We start from the raw sequence: 23661 nt of genomic DNA on the forward strand, positions 1-23661 counted from the left end.
TCAGAGTTAGGAGATAGCAGGCAAATAAATAAATAACCAGAGAGCAGCGGCAGGTACATGCGCCAGCGTTCACTCTCCAAACTCTAATGACTTTACCTATTTTTAACCTTTATTTTAACCAGCAGAGCCTTACACAGCATCCAAATATCAGGTGAGGTCATAGTGTAAATATAAAATCTCATGAAATGATCTCTCTCATCGTCAGAAGTGTAGGGTTTGTTGGGCTTCTTGTGGTTTCGGATTCTTTCTTTAGCTCTAGGGGTTTTTTAGTTCCTTTAGCTTCAGTGTATTGTTTATACCATTCAGGGCAAGGCAGCAAACTCTGCAGAGGTGGTTGCAGCCCGTTTGTGTGTGTGTGTCTAAAAGAATTTCTCACTAGTGTTTACTACTAAAGATTCGTAAAATGCAGAGAATGCATTCCCACAAAGGGATTAATAAAATAACCCTTTGTCTCAATAGACACTGATCTATTCTCAGTAAAACTGTCACTGTTGTGATCCCCTCAAGTATATTTCAGTGGCTGTAGTTTGGGAACATTAACTTAAATCTACAATGAATACAGAATTTAGTCTAGGATTTTAGTCTAGGATTTTTATTTAGATTTTTATTTAGATTTAACACAGTTCTGTTATTAAAAAGGTACAAATATTTACTTCCCTCTGTAGGAGAGATTGTGCTGTATCTTTAGGGATCACAGCTTGACTCTAAGACCCCTGCTGTACGTGTGACGGTACATTTACCCTGTCCGTACTTTTAGTAAACCACACTGCACCTGCACAGGACCGTCTTACAGTGTAAAGGTTACTATAATCCTGGCAATGACTTTAATATTTCAGTTTAGAATCTGCTTTAGAAACAAACATTATGTTTAATGTAGGAATACATTTTAAACCTCATTTAAGTTTAACTTTACCAAACCTGATCTGAACATGGATTCCCCCCAGGTATGGGACCCACTCTATGGAGTATGAACGGGTTCATTCAGGGACAGTAAAGCTGTGATTCCTCGTCTCATGTGAGCTTTACTTTATAGAAAACACATAAAATGAACTTTCCTAAACACTTTTTGCTGATTTTAATAGTTATAATGGTGTGAGTTTTTTAATCAAATCTAAATATCTCTACATCAGTTGTTGTCACTGTGGAAATGTAGATGTCACACTACCTCACACCTCCAACCGTTTCTGTGATGATCAGCAGTGTCTGAGTGTTTCTGGTCACTGTCTTCTTTTAGAAGTAGTTTCAACACATATTTAAAGAACAGCTCCTTTAGCCTCAGTGTATTTACAGAAAAAGAGCTGAGGTATCTCTCTCTCTCACACACACACACACACACACACACGCTGCATTTGTCTGGTTCTTCAGAGGAGAGAGAGATGAAAACTCTGCACCTTTTAGCACTGACCCTGCTCACACTGACCGGTATGAATTATTACTGCTCTATTAGTTTATACCTTTCAGGAACCGCTAGAGTCTCCTAAAGATCATCAATTAAAATCAATGTATTTAGTGGAAGAATCAAATAATGATGGCTTTGGTACAGTTTATCAGTTGATAACGCAGTCATATGGAAGAAAATCTGTCTCATCAGACTTTGAAAAATTACCACCTTTGAATTTGTAGCACTAATATTTTGACACTGAAATTATGCATCTGAATATAATTGCTCTTGACTTGAACTTGTGAATTTTCAAGAACACATTTTTACGGAGCCCCTAAAGGGACTGGGGAAAAATTAAAAAAAGACTATTGATTTTGTGTTCCCTCGCAAATATTTTGTGGGCTCCGTAGTACTGTGCTTACTGTTGATTATGTGCTTGCTGTGCGTGTCAGGTGAACTATGGAGCAGCTTGTTGAATTTTACTTTGATCTTGGACTGAAATATAAAGACATAGCATCTCTTCTCAGCAGAAAACGTGGATATGTTATTGGGGAGCGCCAACTGAAACGTTTGTTGCTGTGTTGTTTATTGCTCCCTTCCTGGATCAGGGCCTTGTCGTGGCGGAAGGGCTTGTGTGGTCTCATGACCTCTAGGGATATGTCGTCGGGAGCTGTTAGCTCCCAGTAGGATCTCCCATGGCAAACAGGTCTGGAGTGAAGATCCAGACAAACATGATCTAAAAGCATCCCTATGAGTACACCCATTAAAAGTCAGTGTACCCTGCCCGGGAGAGGGTTACTGGGACCTATCCCTGGAGCCAGGCCTGGGGGTAGTGTCCGACGGCGAGCGCCTAGTGGCCGGGCAGCCCACGTAACCCGGCCTGGCTAAGCCCGAAATGGCAACGTGGGAGGATCATGTGGGCTCACCACCAACAAGATCCAGAGTAGGGCTGCGGTGCAATGCCCATCTGGCACAGAGTGGGGGCGAAGGGGCCCCTGGCATCATGGAACTTGTCAGCGGAAACTGGTTCTTGGTACGTGGAACATAACTTCACTGGGGGAGAAAGAGCCAGACCTGGTGCGTGAGGTTGAAAGATATCAGCTAGATATAGTTGGGCTCACCTCTACACACAGTGTGGGCTCTGGAACCAAACTCCTCGATAGGGGTTGGTCTCTCTCCTACTCAGGAGTTGCACAAGGTGAGAGGTGCCGGGCGGGTGTGGGGATACAATATTGCATGGACCTCAGGAACAGTGACTTTGGATTGGCAAACCAGGGTGGTGGTTCCTATTTTCAAAAAAGGGGACCGGAGAAAGTGTGCCAATTATCGTGGCATTACACTTCTCAGCCTCCCGGGGAAAGTCTATGCCAAGGTGCTGGAAAGGAGAATCCGTCCGATAGTCAAACCTAGGATTTTGGAGGAACAATGCGGATTTTGTCCGGGCCGTGGAACTATGGACCAACTCTACTTTTTCACAGATGATTGAGGGGGCGTGGGAATTTGCTATTCCACTCTACACATGCTTTGTGGATTTGGAGAAGGCATATGACCGTGTTCCCCGAGAGATTCTGTGGGAGGTGCTCCGGGAGTATGGGGTGCCAGGGTCGCTCCGGCGAGCCATACGGTCCTTGTACTCTCAGAGTTTCAGTTGTGTTCGCATCCTTGGTAGTAAGTCCAGCTTGTTCAGTGTGGGCATTGGACTCCGTCAGGGCTGTGCCTTATCTCCACTCCTGTTCCTGATATTCATGGACAGGGTGGTGAGGCGTAGCCTGAGGCAGGAGAACTTCCATCGAGGAGCTCAGGAGGTGGCATCTCTGCTTTTTGCGGACGATGTTGTTCTTCTGGTTTCTTCGCACGGAGGCCTCCAGTGTTCACTTTAGCAGTTTGCAGCCGAGTGTGAAGCAGTCGGTATGCGGATCAGCACCTCCAAGTCTGAGGCCATGGTTATCTCCCGAAAACAGATGGCATGCTCCCTTCAGGTAAGAGGTGAGAACCTGCCCCAAGTGAAGGAGTTCAAGTATCTCGGGTTCATGTTCACGAGTAATGGGAAGAGGGATAGTGAGATTGACCGTAGGATAGGTGCAGCATCTGCAGTAATGTGGTCACTGTACCACACCGTTGTGGTGAAGAGAGAGCTGAGCCATAAAGCAAAGCTCTCAATTTACCGATCAGTCTATGTCCCCACTCTCACCTATGGTCATGAGCTCTGGGTGACCGAAAAAACAAGATCACGGATACAAACGGCCGAAATGAGCTTTCTCCGACAGGTTGCTGGGCGTACTCTCCGTGATTGGGTGAGGAGCTTGGTGACTAGGGAGGAGCTCGGAGTAGAGTCGCTGCTCCTTCGTGTTGAGAGAAGTCAGTTGAGGTGGTTTGGGCATCTGATAAGGATGCCCCCTGGACGCCTCCCACTGGAGGTATACCAGGCACGTCCAACTGGAAGAGACCCCGGGGTAGACCCAGGACACGCTGGAGGGATTATATATCCCGGCTGGCCTGAGAATGCCTTGGGGCATGGGGGATCCCAGGAGGAATTGGTGGATGTTGCGAGGGACAGAGACATCTGGTCTTCTTTGCTCACCCTGCTGCCATCGCGACCCTGAAACGGAAATGAATGAATGAATGTTAATTGCTATGAAATGAGGAAGAGAGAATTTAAAGTGCAAGTGCATGGACAAAGGTTACGTGAACAGTACAGAGATACAGACAATGAACACAGTTTCCAAACAGTGGGAGAGAATTTACTGCAGCTTAAAAAAACAGAATTCCCAAATAAAATGAAATGCATGGTGTAGCGACCGGCTCTAGCTCCACAGCTGTGTCTGGAGTCAGCGCACTGAGCCACGTCTCTGTAAAAATCAGTCCACAATGTGCCCTGAGATCTGTGTGTTGAGCCACTGCCTTACACCTTCCATCTTGTTACTGAATGACCGGGTTTTTGCGAGAGACTTTGCTTGGTAAAGATTTTTCGTTAAAATTCTTAGCTTGACCCCTACCCCAGTCCATCACAATAAAAAAAACCCAGCCGTCAACACTTTTACTTTCTTTCATGAAGCCGCCTACGTCTCACACACCTGTTACTATGGAGATACGTGGAACTACGGCGTTCTGACTTGCAGTTTCAGAATGCTACTAAACATATATAAACTTGTTGTTAGGCAGTTCCTTACAGATGTATGAACGATTCGCACTGGCAACGAAACTGTGTGTTAGTAGAGATAAATAAATACATATATAATATCTGTTTCAAGTGGCTGGATTTCCCTAGAAACTGCAGTGTCCTTTTTTATTTTTTCCCCAGTCCCTTTAGGGCCCCCGTATGTTTTCACTGTTATTATTCAAGGATAATGAATTCAGAAATTCAAGCTCACATAAATTCAAACAATATATTTCGAAGTTGTTCAAATTTGGTAGACGAAATTCAGATACCAAAGTACGAGTTACAAAAAACACATCCGAGACACCAAGGATGAGCAATCGATTGCGGCTAGATGGCGAAATACAAACACAACTTTCATCCTTCCTTCGGCGGATATTATTTCTTTATTTTCAAAGTATCTCAAAAATCGGAAAGTCTCACTAAAGACACGATATAACAGGCTATTGATATCCTGAAGATGAAGAAATTTTGCTGTGGAGATGTTTTGTAACGGCCCTGTGAACAGAGCATGTGATAAGACAGAATGTGGAAACATGAACTTGTGGGGATACAAAATAGAAAATCCAAATGAATCGATTGCTCATCCTTTGTATCCCGGATGTGTACTCTGAGTTTTGTAACTCGCAGAATGATCCAGAAATAGAACAGAACAGCACAGGGACAGAAGTTCAGAAAGGTTCAGAAAAGCATACATCAAAACATCTTTCAGTTATACACTCACTACCTCAATCTGTGTTTAATGTTAAATACCTCAATCCAGTTAATGTTCAGCAGAGTCCAAGGGAATGTCTTAGAACCTCTATCAGCACAGGAACTGAACTTCTGTGAATCTTCACCCTCCTCTCCTCTCTGATTCTTCTCCAGGTGTTTTCTCAGACTCCAGTGAATGGGGGGTGAATTACTCTGAGCCGATCTGTGCTGTGAGAGGCTCCAGTGTCAGTATCTCCTGTACTTATTTCTATCCTGGTTCAGTACATGAGGTACAGAGACTTCTCTGGTGCTCAAACAACACAAACACTAAATCACACTGTACAGACCCACCATACGTTTATGACAGTGACTCTTCCACTGCTTCAGGAGACTTTGAGTTTGTTGGAGACAAAAAATCCAACTGTACTTTATTAATCAAAAATGTACAGTTCTCTCACTCTGGAGGATATAGGTTCAGATTTATAACTGATGACAACAACTATACAGCTTTCCCTGGAGCGACATTTTACATAACAGGTAAATATTAATATTGTAATAAAGCTCTACATTTTTAATTTAAAATAAAACCCTGCCTTGTGCTTCCACTCAGTGGCCACTTTATTAGAAACACCCCCTGACTGTACCCCCTCTGTTTACCAGACCCCCCTTCATCACTGATCAGTTTCTGAACACAGGACCATTCTACAAATACTTTGGTAGTTCTCAGCTCCATACTGACACTGACATGGCTTTGTGTGTGTGTGTGTGTGTGTGTGTGTGTGAGAGAGAGAGAGAGAGAGAGAGAGAGAGAGAGAGAGAGAGAGAGTGTGATTGTGTGTGTGTGTAATTTTTAGTTGAGAATGGTTCATAAACCAAAAGTATGTCAGGAGCGGCTCTGTGGTCAGGAGCTGGACTCTGATGAAGGGCTAATGACTGGACGACACACTGTCACTAATCAGAGAGGGGTTTCTGATAAAGTAGTCAGGCAGTGTGTGTGTGAAAGACAGAATACTGTAATGTGTTAATGAACTCTTACCCTTCGTTTCCTCATGTGAATCCTGTCCACTCTCTGAAAGCTCTGGAGCTGTGGATGTCCAGTTCTTCTGGAAACCGGACTCTAAAGGAGGGAGACTCTGTGAATCTGACCTGTGCTGTGAACTGCACTCCCAGCTCTCCACAGTTCGTCTGGTTTAAGAACGGAAAGCGTTTACCTGAGTCAGACCCTCTGAGGAAGACTGGTTCAGAAAAGCTAGTTGTCACTGGGTGTCTGTCAGGACACAGAGAGGAATATCTTTCACGCTGTATTAAAAAACACACGTACAAAGGTAAGTAAGGAATAGCAATAAACACAGGTGCAGTTTAAGGCAGGTGACAGGTGAGGATATGATCCTGAGGAAAACACAAAGGAAAAAGGATTATACGTTTCTATACAGTAACAATAGCCCAAAGTATTAGCTGCTGTAGCTTCACAAGCTAACGTCAGTATTTACTAACTACGACATGTACAACAGATAATAGCTAACACAAACACGTAAAAATACACACTAAACTACTAGCGTCAAACAAATGACCAAAACAAACTCTGACTAACTAACACCCTGCTGTTCAGGACACGTCTCTTTACACCGATTAAACACGTTATCACACTCAGCAGGATATTCATGCTTTAAACTAAGAGATATTTTACTAAGTATTAACTAACATTCATATTCTATAAAGGTTTATGGAGAGAACTTACTCTATCTTAAGGAGAAAGGGACAGAAATAGGAGTCTGTACTGTGCTTCTGGCTGCTTCTAGCTGTGTGTGAACATGAACAGATTGTAGCCCAATAAGGGAGTGCTGACCCTGCACTACCTTCATGATCAGGCAGGTCAGTATATGGCCCATAGTTCATCCTGATTGGTTAGACACTGACACTGAGCTTTTTTACACAGCCTCCGTTCTTCACCTCAGTAATCTGACTGTGGGGGATTCTGGGAGATATTCCTGTGCTCTGAAGCCAGATGAGTCCATACGATCAGAACCAGTCCAGCTGAACATCGGAGGTGGGTCAAACAGCTCAGAATAAAGTAAATCAGGGTTCTCAGACTTTCCCACTGATTTATCACTAGAACACCTCGACCAAGCAGTAGATCTGTGTCACTCCCTTCATCAAACAGCCTCAGAAACAGGTTTCCTCTGAGACACGGGAAGCTCCAACTCTTCTTTAGCCACAAATTTACTCCAGCTCCTGTTCTAACTGGATGATTTTTTTTATTTCGGGTCGATCTGATGTTTCTCCTCCATCAGGTTCCTCTTCATTGTTGATGTTCACTGCTCTGGTCATCGTTGGACTGATGGTGGTGTCACTAACACTGATCATCTTAGCTGTGAGTTGCTGGAGGTGGGTATAAATATTTTTGCATAAATTACAGTGTGTAGAGTGGATTATAACCAATGTCATAGTTTGAGAATAGAATTGTGATTCATCAATGCGCTGGATGATACAAAGAGCCTTGTCCTGAGACACTCATCACTTCAGAATCCTCTGTGTTTATCTGAAGAGACAGTTTTATTTATAATTATTGTTTTAATGGATGCCTGTTTTAGCACTGAGTGAATAACCACTAACTCTATAGGCATCATCACATTTCTAGGCATTTCCTGTAATGTCACATGACAGTTTATTATAGAAATTAAGACTGGATTAATGTTGAATGTGCTATATATCCTCTATTCACTTTTGTATGTTTTTACTGAATGTGCACATAATATTTATTCACTATTATATTTCTCTTTGTTTGCAGCCTTTCCCAAAGTGACGATCAAGCGATGGTTACAGTGATCTACAGTGTAGTGGACTCTAAATAAATTAATGAATATTAATACTGTTATTATTATTATTATTAATATATAACTGTCTATAATTGTCCTGTCTATGATTTTTGTTCAGAAACTGCTTTAGAAATAAACACTGTATAATCTGCAAATAAAAATATTCTAAACCTCTGCAATTTTAACTTAATGTAGGAAATATTTATTACATTTCCTTGAATTGTGCTTTGATTTATGTTTGAAAATGAACATTATTCCATTGATATCATAATCATTAAAGTGTATTCTCCCTAAACCATCTCTGAGGATATTTTTAAAGCACCATAGGAACTTGTTGATAAATTATATCATATTCTTTTTAAGAAAACTACACAAGTCTAATCAATTGTTTTTAAAGAAATCCCTTTATTTTCTGCTCTGTCAAAGCCCTTAAAAGGAAAAAGTCTATATTACGGTGAACAATGCTAGCATCTGACTGATACGTTTAGCAAGGCTAGCCTAGCATAGCGCATAGCAGTGTAAATTAGGGTGACCAGACGTCCTCTTTTTTAGACATCCGGAATTTTGTTTTTCTAGAGCTTACATGGAATTTCAAGAAGCGCTTCATTCACAAACTAGTCCCACTCCTCCTTGGATCACCACCTTAACGTGGTGGAGAGGTTTGCGTGCCTGCGTGAGCCTAGGAGCTATGTTGTCGGGGGCAATAGCCCCAGGTAGGGTCTCCCAAGGCAAATTGGTCCTAGGTGATGGGCCAGACAAAGAGTGATCCATAAAGACACAGATGAAAAAGACAACGAGGACACAGCCTCCCATGCCCGGAGCAGGGTTACCGGGGCCTCACCCTGGAGCCAGGCCTGGGGGAGGGGCTCCTTGGCGAGCGCCTGGTGGCCGGACTTTCACCTATGGGGTCCGGCCGGGCTTAGCCCGAAGGGGATACATGGGTCCACTCTCCCATGGGCCCACCACCTGTGGGAGAGGTAGTAATCCGGGTCTGGTGCATTGTGGATCGGGTGGTGGTCGGGGTCGGGGGCCCTGGCGTTCCGATCCTCGGTTACTAAAACTGGCTTTTGGAACATGGAACGTAACCTCTCTGGTGGGAAAAGAGCCTGAGCTGGTGCGCGAGGTTGAGAGGTACCGACTAGATATAGTTGGGCTCACCTCGACACACAGTATGGGCTCTGGAACCAATCTCCTCGAGAGGGGCTGGATGCTCTTTCACTCTGGAGTTGCCCAGGGTGAGAGGCGTAAGGCAGGTGTGGGCTTACTCATAGCCCCCCGGCTTAGCGCCTGTACGTTGGGGTTTACCCCAGTGAACGAGAGGGTAATTTCCCTGCGCCTTCGCGTTGGGGAAAGGGCTCTGACTGTTGTTTGCGCTTATGCACCGAACAGCAGTTCAGAGTACCATGCCTTCTTGGGGACCCTAGAGGGAGTGCTGGAGAACACTCATTCTGGGGACTCCATTGTTCTGCTGGGGGACTTCAATGCTCACGTGGGTAATGACAGTGAGACCTGGAGGGGCGTGATTGGGAGGAACGGCCCCGCTGATCTGAACCCGAGTGGTGTTCAGTTATTGGATTTCTGTGCTCGTCACAGTTTGTCCATTACGAACACCATGTTCGAACATAAGGGTGTCCACAAGTACACCTGGCATCAGGACACCCTAGGCCGCATTTCGATGATCGATTTTATAGTCGTATCATCTGACCTGCGGCCATATGTTCTGGACACTCCGGTGAAGAGAGGCGCTGAGCTGTCAACTGATCACCACCTTGTGGTGTGTTGGATCAGATGGCGGGGGAGGATGCCGGACAGACCTGGCAGGCCCAAACGTGTGTTGAGGGTTTGCTGGGAACGTTTGGCAGAGGAACCTGTCAAAAAGATCTTCAACTCCCACATCCGGTAGAGCTTCGACTGCATCCCGGGGGAGGCTGGTGACATTGAGTCCGAGTGGGCCATGTTCCGGACCTCCATTGTTGAGGCGGCTGAACGGAGCTGTGGCTGCAAGGTTGTCGGTGCCTGTCGGGGTGGCAATCCCCGCACTCGGTGGTGGACACCCCGGGTGAGGGAGGCTGTCAAGCTGAAGAAAGAGTCCTATCAAGCATGGTTGGCTCAGGGGACTCCGGAGGCAGCCGACAGGTACCGAGGAGCCAAGCGGCTCGCAGCCTCGGCAGTCGCTAAGGCAAAAACTCGGGTGTGGGAGGAGTTCGGTGAGAACATGGAAAACGACTTTCGGTCGGCTCCGAGAAGTTTCTGGCAAACCGTCAGGCGACTCAGGAGGGGAAAGCAGTTTTCCACCAACACTGTATATGGTGGGGGTGGGGAACTGTTGACCTTGACTGGGGACGTCACCAGACGGTGGAAGGAATACTTCGAGGATCTTCTCAATCCCACCAGCACGTCTTCCGCAGAGGAAGCAGAGCCTGGGGACCCCGGGGGGGGCTCGTCTATCACTGGGGCTGAAGTGGCCAAGGTGGTAGGGAAACTCCTTGGCGGTAGGGCCCCGGGGGTGGATGAGGTTCACCCCGGGTTCCTCAAGGCTCTGGATGTTGTGGGGCTGTCCTGGTTGACACGTCTTTGCAACATCGCGTGGACATCGGGGGCAGTGCCTCTGGACTGGCAGACTGGGGTGGTGGTTCCCCTTTTTAAAAAGGGGGATCGGAGGGTGTGTTCCAACTATAGGGGGATCACACTCCTCAGCCTCCCCGGTAAGGTCTATGCGGGGGTACTGGAGAAGAGAGTCCGACCGATAGTTGAACCTCGGATCCAGGAGGAACAATGCGGATTCCGCCCCGGTCGTGGAACACAGGACCAGCTCTTTACCCTCGCTAGGATCCTGGAGGGTGCATGGGAGTTTGCTCAACCAGTCTACATGTGTTTTGTGGATCTGGAGAAGGCATTCGACCGTGTCCCTCGGGGTATTCTGTGGGGGGTGCTCAGGGAGTATGGGGTACTGGGCTCTTTGTTACGAGCTATCCAGTCCCTGTACAAACAGAGCAGGAGTCTGGTTCGTATGGCTGGCAGTAAGTCCGACTGGTTTCCAGTCGGAGTTGGACTCCGTCAGGGCTGCCCGTTGTCACCGGTTCTGTTCACAATTTTTATGGACAGAATTTCTCGGCGTAGCCAAGTGGCGGAGGGTGTCCGGTTTGGTGGTCTCAGGATCCCATGTCTGCTTTTGCAGATGATGTGGTCTTGTTGGCTTCATCGAGCCGGGACCTCCAGCTCTTGCTGGACCAGTTTGCAGCCGAGTGTGAAGCGGTAGGGATGAGGATCAGTACCTCCAAGTCCGAGTCCATGGTACTCAGTCGGAAAAGGGTGGAGTGCTCTCTCCAGGTTGGAAGTGAGATCCTGCCTCAAGTGGAGGAGTTTAAATACCTCGGGGTCTTGTTCACGAGTGAGAGAAAGATGGAGCGTGAGATTGACAGGCGGATCGATGCAGCGTCAGCAGTAATGCGGGCTCTGTACCGGTCCGTTGTGGTGAAGAAAGAGCTGAGCAGAAAAGCAAAGCTCTCGATTTACCGGTCAATCTACGTCCCAACCCTCACCTATGGTCACGAGCTTTGGGTAGTGACCGAAAGAACGAGATCGCGGGTACAAGCAGCTGAAATGAGTTTTCTCCGCAGGATGTCTGGACTCTCCCTTAGAGACAGGGTTAGGAGCTCGGACATCCGGGAGAGACTCGGAGTGGAGCCGCTGCTCCTCCACGTCGAGAGGAGCCAGTTGAGGTGGTTCGGGCATCTGGTTCGGATGCCTCCTGGACGCCTTCCTGGAAAGGTGTTCCGGGCATGTCCAACGGGGAGGAGGCCCCGGGGCAGACCAAGAACACGCTGGAGAGACTATATGTCTCGACTGGCCTGGGAACGCCTCGGTATACCCCCGGAGGAGCTGGCGTCGGTGGCTGGGGAGAGGGAGGTCTGGGTTTCTTTGCTCCGACTGCTTCCCCCGCGACCCGGATAAGCGGTGGATAATGGATGGATGGAACTTGTTGATAAATTATATCATATTCTTTTTAAGAAAACTACACAAGTCTAATCAATTGTTTTTAAAGAAATCCCTTTATTTTCTGCTCTGTCAAAGCCCTTAAAAGGAAAAAGTCTATATTACGGTGAACAATGCTAGCATCTGACTGATACGTTTAGCAAGGCTAGCCTAGCATAGCGCATAGCAGTGTAAATTAGGGTGACCAGACGTCCTCTTTTTTAGACTTAAAAAACATCCGGAATTTTGTTTTTCTAGAGCTTACATGGAATTTCAAGAAGCGCTTCATTCACAAACTAGTCCCGCCCTATGTGATAACAGGCCATCCCATCCAGTGCAGCAACAAGAGGATGATTCAGTTATATACAGTGCAGTGGTCACAAGACTCATTAAATAGAAAAGAAATGGAGTCTATTATGTTTAGCCTGGTTTCCCAATTTCACTGGCTGTATGCTTGCTATTTCACTTAGAAAAAAAGCTGTATGCTTATATTTAGAAACCTTTTTTGTTGAAATCATGTTGAATGTACAACTTCTAACTGTATTTTTAACTTTTTGATATATTCCTCTTCCCTGCTACTTACTAAAAGTTGTGATTGAGAATGAAACAGCCTTAACATTTATTATATTACTATTGTAACAATTAAAGTATTTTTCTTGCCCCTGAAATATTTTTAAGGATTTATCTATTTAGCCCTGAGAAGGACTGGCGTCCCCTCCAGGGTGTATTCCCGCCTTGCGCCCAATGATTCCAGGTAGGCTCTGGACCCACAGCGACCCTGAATTGGATAAGGGTTACAGATAATGATAATGATTTATATTTTTAAGGAAATTAATTTTTTTTTTAACAGAAATGGTTACCCTGATGAATTTAATTCCCTATAATAGTGCACTGTATAATGAGTAATGTAAGGAATAGTGATAGAGAGACATTTCAACAGAGGCAATTGCTCTAAGACTGCAAGGGAAGCTCAGCTTCCCCTAAAATGTCAAAAAACAAGTGATCAAATATATACTGTTGTGTGTACATGTCATTGAATAAATATACACTACAACGTGATTAACTTTTGTTCAGAATCAGCTTCTTATCACTGGTAAAGACGCGGCTTTGCTCTCAGTCATTCCCACAGCTTCACAGTGCTTTAAACAGTGAGGACGCTGATCGTCCACAGAGTTCAATAGCGAAGCAGCGAAGTGCAGCGAAACGAGACGAGTCATTGGATAAATCCTGGGCTTTGTCCCGCCCATCGGACGCTCAGCGTCTCTGGGGGTCTATGGGGCAGTGGGCTGGCCTCGGCTGGCCCGGATGCTCAGCTTCTGCATGATGATTGGATGATCTGTCTGAGACTGAATCCCTTTTTGATTGACAGTGAAATGAGTGAATCAGCGATCCTTTGGTGTAAAGATCCGTGGGAGCATTACATTTTCATTTTTTTCTGAGCTTCCCCTCTTTGAAAGACCAGCATCCGCCACTGCATTTCAACCCACCCTGACTGAGACACTAAGTGTGTCCGTGGTAGAGGTATAGAGGATAATATATAGACAGCGTTGTTTGTTGCAGTGTTTGTAACAGTGATTTCTCTGTTGCTGGATAATACAAGACACAAAAGGACAGTTAAAGACATGTTGGGGTGAGTTTAACAGGATTAGCTCATTCATTAGCATTGCCAACATTGGTTATTAACTGGTTAAATGTTAATGAACTACAAGTACAAATTTAACATCACATTTACTGCATATTGACTGCAATTGTGTTTATAGATTAGAGAAAACCACTAAAGGAGACAAACTAATTAAACAAAAACAAATCTGATGTCTTTACACATGGACACAGACTGCTGTTGGTTGAGACATCCTGTAAGCCACGTTACCGTAAAAGAAAAGTCCCAGACAGAGCAAATATTGGTCCACTTGCACACCACTGACTGTAGACCACTGCTGGTCCACCATCGGACCACTCAGATTACTATCCTGTACAGGATATAACTCATTTATAATCTCCTCAAACAGATTTTAAGTTCACAGAGACTTTTATTCTGAAGAACACACTAATACAAATATTACCAACAACTCTGAGAGATATAATAATGAGTATAAGCCTGATATAAAAGGATTTTGCTAAAAATGTTGACATTGTGCTGGATTTAATTTACTAATCTTATTTATAAAGAATAAGAAAAAAGAACCTAATGAAGTGAAAAAATGTAAATTGGACTGTGAATGGAAAAGTGCTAAAAAAATAGCATTTTGTCTAAAATTCTGCTTAATCACCAGTGTTCCACCCAGAAAACGCTGTGCAAAACACTACTGGACCTTCAATTTTGCCCTCAGTGGTCCACCGTCTCCTTGCTCTCAGGGAGTGGGGGGAGGGGAAAATATATATATATATGGGTGTGGTTGTATGTTTTGTAATGTCATAATAATCGTTTTTATTGATTACAATCTCTAGCTGTAACCGTCACCATAGCAACAGTGAGGCGACGACATAGCAGTTGAATCTACATAAACCCAAACACAGAGCACTAAATGCCCAAATATTTCCTTTAGAAGCGCAAGAACCAAACGTGGAAAGTTTTTATGACATTTTAATAGTTTAGGTTCCACATAATGTAAAGATATTTTATTAATTGTATTCCCATTCATTCAAGACTACCTTATGGAAATACATAATTGTAGAGATGCGGTAATTCATAAATTAAATAAAGGAGATGAGGAAATAAATGTAGAAATGTGGAAATACGTCAATAAATAAATTTTAAAATGTGTAAAATAAATGTAGAAACATGTCTAAGAATGTCTAAGAGTGCCTTCATGACCAAAACATTTATGTATTTATAAATTTGTACATACTTTTAGTCCTCCATTACATTTTCAGGGTCAGACAAAATTTTGTCACATTTCAGTCAGCAACAGGCTGAATTTTACAGTTATGGTAATATTTTTTTCCAACTCATTTTTAAATATATTAAATTTGCCTGAATTCCATATAATTTACTTTTACTTACAACAATGCATCTACACACCATAAACTACACTGACGTTAGTCCCAAAGTGTAAAAGGGGAAGAGCAATGGAAATGTGGCGACTGCCTCAAGACTCGACATGTCAGGAAAGCGGGGCGGACTGACGGAGATAGACTCACTTGCTAAAACACAATACTTTTATTTCTACACAAGATAACAAAACAGAGACAGACTAGGATAATGAGACAGGATACTAAAACAAAGAAAGACCAAGTCAAAGAGATTTTAATAGAATGACCTGGACAGAGAGACTTTGACAGAAGAACAATACATGGAGAGCTTAACAGGGGCCTAGACAAAGAAGCTAAACAGAATAAACTTGAACACAAAGCTAAACAGACAAACATAAACAGAGGGAACTAAACAGACAGAGAAAGCTAAATAGACTAAAGACACAAACAGACCTGAGACAAGAGAGATACAAAGACTCTAAAGGGAATGAGTAACAGACAAGACAGACTGGAGAAAGCAAACCGATGGCAAAAAAGCAAACTAAAGGTGGAATGTCCAACAAAGAAGCACAGAGACAAGGGAACTTAAATGAACACCACAGACAAGGGACACCTGAACTGACAAAGAGGGGACAGGATTAGAAATGACACTGACAAGGAGGAGCAAGAAAGGCGGGACATGGACGGAGACATGGACAATAACAAATAAAGCCATGTGCTAAGTGAGCACATGGCAGGGAAAACAGACACGACAGGACAAGGGCGTGACACGACAGGCTTAAGGCCTCTCAAAAGTCCTGGATGACTCCATATAATTATTCATTATAAATATAATATTAGAAAAAAATATTGGTAATATTTTACTAATGGTAATAATTCTCAGATATCTTCTACACATTTAATACACACATGGGATAACTCCTACAACACCAGTGGAATATCTTCATTACAGCGCTCTGGTCAGCAATCTGATACCGCTCTTCATTTAGTTAATTTTTAACCAAAACACCAATTAGTCCTGTGTTACATTTTTCATCATGAGGATTAAATTGTGATAATAACAAAACCGCTGATGATAATTTCCAGCATTCAACTGACTCTCAGTAACTGAGCACTGAATCTGAGTGATTCCGTTCCTAGCCACAGGGGGGCAGTGTTACTTTTATTTCATTCCCTGTGTTAAGTTTTCCTCATTTTAGACAGAAACATTTAAAGAACCACTCCATTAGCTTCAGTATATTTTACAGACACAGAGCTGAGGCATCACTCTCACTCTCACTCTCTCTCTCTCTCTCATACACACACACACACACAGCAGTGTGAGTTATTCTTCCTCTTTCTGTTTCTCACATTTTTTATAGAGGAGGGTGGAGAAGTCTGAAATACCTCCATTAAGAGAGCAACTTAAGCAGATTTTATGTGATATATACTTTTTTTTCACTTTTCCACTCTTTTCTGTCTGATTTTTTCAGGCCCTGGCCCTGTCCTGTCTGTTGTTCCCACCATGTGCTTACTTAACACATGGCTCTGTTTATTATTGTTCATGTCTCCACCCTAGTCCCGCCTTAGCTCCACCCCCTCATCAGTGTCTCCTCTTGTGATTGTTGTTCCCAGGTGTTTTGTATTGTCCTCTAGGTTATTAGCCCTGTCTTGAGTCTCAGTGTTTGTCGACCATTTGCCTTCCACATATCCCTCTGTGTGCTTGTATTGCTAGCATTAGCTCTGTGATTAGGTTTAGCATTAGCTCTGTGATTAGGTTTAGCATTAGCTCTGTGATTAGGTTTAGCATTAGCTCTGTGATTAGGTTTAGCATTAGCTCTGTGATTAGGTTTAGCATTAGCTCTGTGATTAGGTTTAGCAACAGCTATGTGTTCAGGTTTAGGATTAGCTCAGCGTTTAGGTTTAGCATTAGCTCTGTGATTAGGTTTAGCAATAGCTATGTGTTCAGGTTTAGGATTAGCTGAGCGTTTAGGTTTAGCATTAGCTCTGTGATTAGGTTTAGCAATAGCTATGTGTTCAGGTTTAGGATTAGCTCAGCGTTTAGGTTTAGCATTAGCTCTGTGATTAGGTTTAGCAATAGCTATGTGTTCAGGTTTAGCATTAGCTCAGCGTTTAGGTTTAGCATTAGCTCTGTGATTAGGTTTAGCCTTAGCTTTCTGTTTAGTTTTCTGGGTCTTTCTGTGTAGGTCTGTTCAGGTCAATGTCTAGTGTTTTGTCTTTAAGTTTTTCTGTCTATTGATTACTTGTTTTCTAGTTGTAGTATTCTTTGTTTCCTTTATGTCTTTTTCATTATAATAAATTATCCTTGCTGCGTTTACCTCTGCCTCCCAGAGTGCATACTGTGACGGATTTCTTGCCTTCTGTATTTTCATTCTTGTTTTCCAGATGTTTTCTCAGACTCCAGTGAAGCGATTATCAGATCAACTCATAATGAATTCAACCCAGTGTCAATCCTATTAGTGATATAGTCACGTTAATGGGAGACAGCTTTTTGTAACAGTCACGTTTTCTTATTATGCATCAGTATCAAGAAATTTCAGTTATAGGAAATTATCACAAATAAATCCAGCTAAATGAATTAAAAGTACAGGAGAATTCAAGGGCCACACATTATGTAGATAATTAAGTGTCATCTTCATGAGGTCATTATGATTTACACAGGATAATTACATTATTTTACCTAGCACCTTATCTAAGAATCTCTACATCCACTGAGGTTAGTGTTAAAATGTAAATGTGATGTAATCTCACACCTCCAGATGTTTCTCTGATAATCAGCAGTGGGAGACAGTTTACGATGTTTCTGGTTTCAAACTTCTTCTTTCAGAAGTAGTTCCCTGAAGTTTCAAAATAGCTTGTGTGTAGACTGTGTAGCTGCATTAGTCTGGTTCTTCAAAAGAGATGTCAGTGTCTTCTTCTTTTAGAAGTAGTGTCATCACATATTTAAAGAACAACTCCTAGCCTCAGTGTATTTACAGAAAGAGAGCTGAGGTATATCACATACAGAGACGCTGCATTAGTCTGGTTCTTCAGAGGAGAGAGAGATGAAAACTCTGCACCTTTCAGCACTGACCCTGCTCACACTGACCGGTATGAATTATTACTGCTCTATTAGTTTATACCTTTCAGGAACGGGTAGAGTGTCCTAAAGATCATCAATTAAAATCAATGTATTTAGTGGAAGAATCAAATAATGACGGCTTTGATACAGTTTATCAGTTGATAACGCAGTTTATCAAAAGACCACTGGAGTAAAAGTGTAAAGTCCACACTGAGCGGTGTGAATTATTCCTGCTCTTTCAGTTTCTCACATGTTCCTTATAGAGGAGGGTGGAGTGGATGTTGTGGTGTTGCTGTGTGTCATGGTTTCACATTTCAGCGCTGTGTTGTGATGCTACTTGTGTGAGATTTCTAGAGTGTGTTTGTTGCTGTGGTTTTGTTGCTAGTTGTTTACTGTGGAAACGCCTGTGTTACCTGTGACTCTCTGTTTTCTGACCCCTGCTGGTCCTGACTGTGCTTCTGATCTTAACCCCATTAAAACTACTGAGCACATGTATTCTGCCGACCTGCCTCACACTTTACACCGTGCTGCTTTGGGATCAGGTTACACCACTGACTCTGGAGCTTCAGCTTTTTACTGTAGAGCAGAATGATCCAGAAATAGAACAGAACAGCACAGGAACAGAAGTTCAGAAAGGTTCAGAAAAGCATACATCAAAACATCTTTCAGTTATACACTCACTACCTCAATCTGTGTTTAATGTTAAATACCTCAATCCAGTTAATGTTCAGCAGAGTCCAGGGGAATGTCTTAGAACCTCTATCAGCACAGGAACTGAACTTCTGTTAATCTTCACCCTCCTCTCCTCTCTGATTCTTCTCCAGGTGTTTTCTCAGACTCCAGTAAATGGAGGGTGAATTACTCTGAGCCGATCTGTGCTGTGAGAGGCTCCAGTGTCAGTATCTCCTGTACTTATTCCTATCCTCAATCACATGTGGTACAAAGAGTTCGCTGGTGCTCAAATAACAACACTGAACCACACTGTAGAGACCCACCGTACGTTTATGACAGTGACTCTTCCACTGCTTCAGAAGGCTTTGAGTTTGTTGGAGACAAAACATCCAACTGTACTTTATTAATCAGAAATGTACAGTTCTCTCACTCTGGAGGATATAGGTTCAGATTTATAACTGATGTCACCAATGGTAATTGGGCAGGTCTCCCTGGAGCGACTTTTACCGTAACAGGTAAATATTAATATTGTAATTAAGCTCAAAGGTTTTAATCTAAAACTTAAAGCCCACCTATTGCTTCCACTCAGTGGCCACTTTATTAGAAACACCCTCTGACTGTACCCCCTCTGTTTACCAGACCCCCCTTCATCACTGATCAGTTTCTGAACACCGGACCATTCTCTACAAATACTTCGGTAGTTCTCAGCTCTGCACTGACACTGACATGGCTTTGTGTGTGTGTGTGTGTGTGTGTGTGTGAGAGAGAGAGAGAGAGAGAGAGAGAGAGAGAGAGAGACAGACAGACAGGTACAATGGTGTGTGAAATTATTAATGACACACACTGTCATTAATCAGAGAGGGGTTTCTGATAAAGTGGCCAGGCAGTGTGTGTGTGAAAGACAGAATACTGTAATGTGGTAATGAACTCTTACCCTTCGTTTCCTCATGTGACTCCTGACCACTCTCTGAAAGCTCTGGAGCTGTGGATGTCCAGTTCTTCTGGAGACCGGACTCTAAAGGAGGGAGACTCTGTGAATCTGACCTGTGCTGTGAACTGCACTCCCAGCTCTCCACAGTTTGTCTGGTTTAAGAACGGAGAGCGTTTACCTGAGTCAGGCTCCATTCTTCACCTCTGTAATCTGACTGTGGGGGATTCTGGGAGATATTCCTGTGCTCTGAAGCCAGACGAGTCTGTACGATCAGAACCAGTCCAGCTGAACATCGGAGGTGGGTCAAACAGCTCAGAATAAAGTAAATCAGGGTTCTCAGACTTTCCCACTGATTTATCACTAGAACACCTCGACCAAGCAGTAGATCTGTGTCACTCCCTTCATCAAACAGCCTCAGAAACAGATTTCCTCTGAGTCAACGGAAGCTCTTCTTTATTTCTCCATCAGGTTCCTCTTCGTTGTTGATGTTCTCTGCTCTGGTCATCATTGGACTGATGGTGGTGTCACTGACCCTGATCATCTTAACTGTGAGTTGCTGGAGGTGGGGATAAATATATTTGCATAAATTACAAAAATATGTACAGATTCACTATAAAGAGACTTGTCCAGAAACACCCATCACTTCAGAATCCTCTGTGTTTGGCTGAACAGATGGTTTAATTCATAAGTAAATATTTTAATGGATATTTGTGTTAGCACTAAATGGAACATATTTTAAATGTATAACTTATTTCATATAATATTATTAAAACTGGATCGACACTTACTTTGAATTTGTTGTACTATATTTTCTTTGTTAATTCTCAAGGTGTATTCCTTTGCACATATTAACAACAACAACACACACACACATATATAAAATGCACATCATTTTTACTAACCATTATACTTCTGTGTTGCAGCCTTTCCCAAAGTGACGATCAAGCAATGGTAACGGTAATATACAGTGCCGTGGACACCACACACATCAAATAGAAACTGAATAAGAGTATTATAAACAATAATTAGTATTAATTAATATTCTTAGTATTCTTATACGAAGAATATTAGAAACAAGGCCTATGTGTTCTTTATTTTACAGTGCGCTTTCTCAAATCTGTGCAGCTTTATTTTTATGTAGTAAAGGTATGTATGTATTTTGTAAACATTAAAGTATCTCCCTCCCCATGAACAGTTTCTGAAGGTGTTATATCTTTTAAATAACTATAAGAATGTGACTAAATTTATCATAAATAAACAGCCAACACAGATTACTCTTTTCTGCTGTCACACACCAAACTAAAAAACCTTCCATTCTTAACTGTATTTCATTCCCCCTCAGACAGAGCTAGCAAAACTAGCATAGCTTCGTGCATAGCAATGAAACTAAGACACACATAGCTTCATAAATACTTCAACTTTGCTAGTATTGCATTCACTGTGTCATTTTAGTTCAAGTATAATACAGAGTTGTTTTATGTTTTTTATTATTCAGTATTCTTTAAGTACAAACCACAAGGCTAGTTAGCATAGCGATTGTTAGCTAGTATCCTGTAATTGCACACTGTAAAGTTTCAGGTGAGTTTATAAACACTGGTGGATTCTGGTGTGAGAAGTTTCTGCGGTTTTGGGTTGTAGGGTGAAAAAATGGCCTGGATGGATTTCCCCAGGACTGACACCCACTCTGGTTTATTCAGGGACAAATAAAATATCTAGTTCTTCATCTTATTTGATTTGCACTTGACCATAAATACTTTAAAAAATACTTTCTTAAATATTGTTGGCAGCTTTTTAATATTTATTATGATGTGAGATTTGTAAAACCTTTTATGTATCTGTACATATAGCTGCAGTCACAGTGTAAATGTGATATATCATGTGAACTCACACCTCCAGCCGTGTCTGTGTGGGTCAGCAGTAGGAGGACTGTTTAAGATGTTCCTGGCTTCAAACTTCTTCTTTTAGAAAACATTTCATTAATTTAAAAAGAACAACTCCTTTAGCCTCAGTGTATTTACAGAATTTGAGCTGAGGCATCACACACACGCTGCATTAGTGTGGTTCTTCAGAGGAGAGAGAGATGAAAACTCTGCACCTTTCAGCACTGACCCTGCTCACACTGACCGGTATGAATTATTACTGCTCTATTAGTTTATAGCTTTCAGGAACGGGTAGGAGCTTCTAAAGATCATCAATTAAAATCAATGTATTTAGTGGAAGAATGAAATAATGACGGCTTTGATACAGTTTATCAGTTGATAACGCAGTTTATCAAAAGACCACTGGAGTAAAAGTGTAAAGTCCACACTGAGCAGTGTGAATTATTGCTGCTCTTTCAGTTTCTCACATGTTCCTTATAGAGGAGGGTGGAGAAGTCTGAAATCAGCAGGAAATATCAATAAAAACTCAGGTAAAAGTCTTTCAGGTGTGGTGAAAAATTATGAAAGAAATAAGAAAGCCGAGTCTCTGAGTCGGCTTCAAATAAAAGAACAATTTATTAACTGAGAGAGGACGCTGCGCGCAACACTGTTCCTCAACTAGCGTCTCTTATACCTGGAACTCCCTTTGAAGTTTACCATCTGTTTGCTCTTTTACATTTCAATCACCTTTCAATGTATCCTGCTCCCATGACTCAAGTCTTTTACCATTTGTTTTACTCTCTTTTGTATTTTGTATTAACACCTTTCCAGGCGTGCTCTGTGCATCCCCCTCTACCCCTTTGGTCTCAGCTGTCTCCCCTCTGTGGTCTGGAGACAAAAGGAGTTGATTGAACATAAGGTGTCGATATGCTGTTATTTGAAACACACACACGTAAGTCTGTTGTTTTACACAGAGAATTAGGAATAAAACAATTTCAGTTACACAAGCATGCGTGGTCATTGCTGATTAAAAATATCTCTATTGATTATGAATCATTTATATAAATACATGTCCATCACATAGGAAATTATATTTCCTGAGCAGAAATAAAGAAGTATCTGTTAAAACAAAAAGCTGTTGGTCTCATTAAAAATAAGTCTTTGTAGATTTTTTTATACTTGTTTAAAGAATACATTTTATTTAACACCCATTTATCATTATTCATGTCACATCCTGGCCCAATCCTGTTTGTTTTCCCCGCCATGTGCTCTCTCAGCACATGGTCTTGTCTGTTATTGTTCATGTCTCCGCCTTAGTCCCGCCTTTGTTCCGCCTCCTCGTCTGTGTCTCATTTGTTACCCTGCCCTTTCATTACCTGTCTCAGGTACGTCTCGTCTGTGTTTAGTATTTAAGTCCCCTTTTGTCACTTCCTGTTATCGGTCATTTGTTTTGTGTGTTTCCAATTGCAAGTCGTGTTGTTTTGTGTTTTCGTTCCCATCTCTAATCATGTTGTTTCTCATTTGTTTTTCGCTTCGTGTTTGACTTCAAGTTCGTTTCTGTTTGTTTTGTTATATTCTTTCATTAATAAAATATCTGTGTTGTAGTGTGTGCGTCCGCCTCCGTCAGTCCGCCCTTCACATATTAGGCCCCAAAACATATTGGCTAAACAGTGTTAAATATCTCCTAAGTAGGTCATGATGATTAATGTGGTAAATCACGTCCTGAACCTAATGAGTGCAAAGCACCTTTAAACTCTGCTAGTGTCTGTAATGAAAGTAGCCGACCATGTCCTTCTCTGTAGGTGCACTGTAAATAATATTAAAGGATCTATAATTACATTCAGAAACACAGTGAATTCAAAATAGCAGCTGCATTCCTTATTTATAAAAAGTCACAGTAATAGTCGCTTGCATAAACTGTCATACTTTTAACTCAATTTTATAATTCATAATTATGCTGAGAAGTAAAATGTGTTCAGAACGTTACTTTGTAAAATGTACTTATTTGTAAAATGTTTGTAAGATACCCAGTGATAAACTTTTATCACACACAAATATTTCTAGTATCATACCCTTTACTTACTCCGTCCTTATTTTATCTTACGGCTTACTTTACAGGTACTTTCTCTGTACTTACCCAGTA

At 42.4% G+C, this 23661-nt stretch overlaps 1 protein-coding gene across 1 annotated transcript; it reads left to right on the forward strand.

The window, feature by feature from the left end:
• The first annotated feature begins 1376 nt into the window (after positions 1-1376).
• On the forward strand, positions 1377-20670 carry LOC136705226 (carcinoembryonic antigen-related cell adhesion molecule 1-like). The gene is made up of 8 exons (XM_066678602.1): positions 1377-1422; positions 5406-5768; positions 6308-6500; positions 7100-7282; positions 18900-19243; positions 19703-19957; positions 20128-20207; positions 20583-20670. The coding sequence occupies exons 1-8, from the start codon at positions 1377-1379 to the stop codon at positions 20595-20597; spliced, it is 1479 nt and encodes a 492-aa protein (XP_066534699.1). The 3' UTR covers positions 20598-20670.
• Positions 20671-23661: the final 2991 nt, after the last annotated feature.

This window comes from Hoplias malabaricus, chromosome 1 (genome assembly GCF_029633855.1).
Source record: "Hoplias malabaricus isolate fHopMal1 chromosome 1, fHopMal1.hap1, whole genome shotgun sequence".
NCBI classification, from domain to species: Eukaryota; Metazoa; Chordata; class Actinopteri; order Characiformes; family Erythrinidae; genus Hoplias; species Hoplias malabaricus.

What these genes read in the sequence shown, in the direction of transcription:
- LOC136705226 (XM_066678602.1), top strand. Translation starts at nt 1,377, where the DNA reads ATGAAAACTCTGCACCTTTTAGCACTGACCCTGCTCACACTGACCG. An exon ending in AGCGACTTTTACCGTAACAG is followed by an intron (nt 19,244 to 19,702) that starts GTAAATATTAAT and finishes ACTCTCTGAAAG; the next exon opens with CTCTGGAGCTGTGGATGTCC. An exon ending in AGTCCAGCTGAACATCGGAG is followed by an intron (nt 19,958 to 20,127) that starts GTGGGTCAAACA and finishes TTTCTCCATCAG; the next exon opens with GTTCCTCTTCGTTGTTGATG.